Source organism: Triticum urartu, chromosome 5 (genome assembly GCF_003073215.2).
Source record: "Triticum urartu cultivar G1812 chromosome 5, Tu2.1, whole genome shotgun sequence".
NCBI classification, from domain to species: Eukaryota; Viridiplantae; Streptophyta; class Magnoliopsida; order Poales; family Poaceae; genus Triticum; species Triticum urartu.
Window position 1 is genome coordinate 526,693,405 of NC_053026.1, and position 2,402 is coordinate 526,695,806.

A 2,402-nucleotide genomic window follows, 5' to 3' on the forward strand; every position below is an offset into this window, starting at 1 on the left:
CATAAGGCCGAGCCTTCCACCCTTTACCAAGTATATAGATGCATTAATATAAATAACAGATATTGTGATATCCCAACATATCCATGTTCCAATAGGGAACAAACTTCAGCTTTACCTGCAATTAGCAACGCTATAAGAGGGGCTGAGCAAAGCGGTAACATAGCCAAACAACGGTTTTGCTAGGAAAGGAGGGTTAGAGGCTTGACATGGCAATATGAGAGGCATGATATATCAAGTGGTAGGTATCGCGACATAGCAATAGAATGAACGTGATTTCAAGGGTATGGTCATCTTGCCTGAGATCCCGCAAGAAAGAAGAACGAGTCCATGAAGAAGACAAACAGATGTAGTCGAACGGATCCTCACAAACGTGACGTTATCGGAACTAACCTGAAGAAGCAACACCGGAAAGAAGAAAACAACATAGTAAACAACCTTCACATAAACATGGCATGATGCACAACCAAGTATGATGCATGTCCAGTTTAATGAGGGCATGGCATGGCAAAGTGCACAAGCAAAACTACAAGTTAAGTGGAGCTCAATATGCAACAAGTTGCATATTGACGGAACACCACATGACTTATTTAGTTCTCTCCCGTTTATGTACCCAACAATATTAAATATTGTTAAACATGGAAAGAGGTGAAGCATAAGAAAACTACCTAATCTAGGCAAGTTTAAATGAGGCCGGAATAACAAACAACAAGTCCGGAAACTCCTCATGTGCATATTTTTAGGTTTGGTACTATTCTACCCTAAACCAAATTTTAGAGTGGTTAAACATGCAAAGTAATGCCACCGTGTTAAACTAGGCAATTTTCTACCTCATTTTCATATAAAGTTTATTAGGATTGGAGCTACGGTTATTTAGTTATGAAATAAAGCATTTTAGCATGGCATTTAAGAAAAATTAGACAAACAACATTTTAAACATTTAAATATGCATGAAAGTTGGATATTGTGAAACTAGATGAAATTCTAAGCATTTTACATATATAAGTTATTGACATATGATGCACGGTTGTGAAGTTACTATATGCATGTTGCTTGGGGGGTTTTCTGCAAAACAGGTAAAACACTGGAATAATAGCTAAATTCGTCCAGAGGAAAAAAAATAGATCTGCGCAAAACTGTGGGTGCAAGATAGCAACAGGGTGCACAGTGCTCAGGATAAGGTGGGGCGCTCACATCGGGCAAGAACTGGAGGAGCTGGGCTGCCCACCATGGGCCAAACCCACTGGGTGGAGAGGTGGGCCGATGAGGAAGCGGCCTCGCAGGGGCATGGTGCAGCTGGGCCTGCCGCTGACGAATGCACGGTCAACGCGGGGCGGGGTGCTCGTTCCCGAGCTGCCGCTCGATGCAGAGGAAACACACAGAGGAGGCGAGACGCAGGCGGCTCCAGGCGATGCAGGGAAGCGGCGACACGCACAGGAGGCCAGGGATGGACGGTTCATGGCGGAGGCGGCGAGATCCAACGGTCCCCGGCCGGATCTGGCGCGGAACGACGTCGAGGACCTGCGTGGGAGCTCCATGAGGGCAGTAGCAACTACTGTTACCTGAAGAAAAGAGGGAGAGAGAGATTCAGATCGGGAACAAGGAAAGCGGAAGGACGAGAAGGAACAGAGGAGGGACGTGGCGGTCCTGCTAGTTCTGGTCGCCGCCTGCGGAGCCGATGAGGCCGCAATCGGCATGAGGGCGCTGCTGCTGCTTGAATGAGTCAAAGGCGCGGCGATGGGTCGGAAGAAGAGGCCGGCTGTGGCGTCCTGTGGAGGCAACAGAGAGATGAGCGGGGAAAAGAGAAGAAATAGAGAAAGGGAAGGGAGAGCAGGGAGGAAGGGTGCGAGGGGATCCTAGCCTGATCCGGTGGAGCTACTCCCGCGAGGCAGTCGATGGCTGGTGGCGCTGGGCCGAGGTGAGGAGGCGGTGCCTCTGCGAGAGGTGAGGCTGGAGCGCTGGGAGCCTCCTGGTCCGTCGGATCAGAGATCTGGCGGCCCAGAACGAGTGGGAGGTGGCTGCGGTGGTTGGATCGGGCAGGGGGAAATCCCAGGGGGATTTGGAAGGCGGCGGCGGGACACATCTTCTAGATTTTAGGGTTTGTGCAAATGGGTTAAGTTTAGGGGCATTTGGTCTCTCTGATCTTAATCGGACAGTCCGGATAAATAGGTTAGGGAGATCAAATAATAAAATGGAGATGTTTTGTAGACGTTTGGGGATGATTCGGACCCAACGGTGACGACTGCCCGGGTCGGGTCCGGAACAGCTTTCGGGCGCGCGCGCGAGGAGGGTCGCGGTCTGACGAGAGAGGTTGGGTAGGGCCTGGCGGTGAGTGGTAGTGGGCCGTGCAGAAAGCCTAGGGCTAAGAGAAGAGAAGAGAAAGACCTAGCGAGTGTTTCCGGAGA

At 50.0% G+C, this 2,402-nt stretch overlaps 1 protein-coding gene across 1 annotated transcript; it reads right to left on the bottom strand.

The window, feature by feature from the left end:
- Positions 1–287: 287 nt before the first annotated feature.
- On the bottom strand, positions 288–1,852 carry LOC125556588. The gene is made up of 2 exons (XM_048719288.1): positions 1,192–1,852; positions 288–390 (listed from the first exon to the last, which is right to left on the bottom strand). Exons 1-2 carry the CDS (start codon positions 1,692–1,694, stop codon positions 363–365), a joined length of 531 nt encoding a protein of 176 aa, XP_048575245.1. The 5' UTR covers positions 1,695–1,852; the 3' UTR covers positions 288–362.
- Positions 1,853–2,402: the final 550 nt, after the last annotated feature.

What these genes read in the sequence shown, in the direction of transcription:
- LOC125556588 (XM_048719288.1), bottom strand. Translation starts at nt 1,694, where the DNA reads ATGCCGATTGCGGCCTCATCGGCTCCGCAGGCGGCGACCAGAACTAGC. An exon ending in TCCTCCAGTTCTTGCCCGAT is followed by an intron (nt 391 to 1,191) that starts GTGAGCGCCCCA and finishes TTGCTTCTTCAG; the next exon opens with GTTAGTTCCGATAACGTCAC.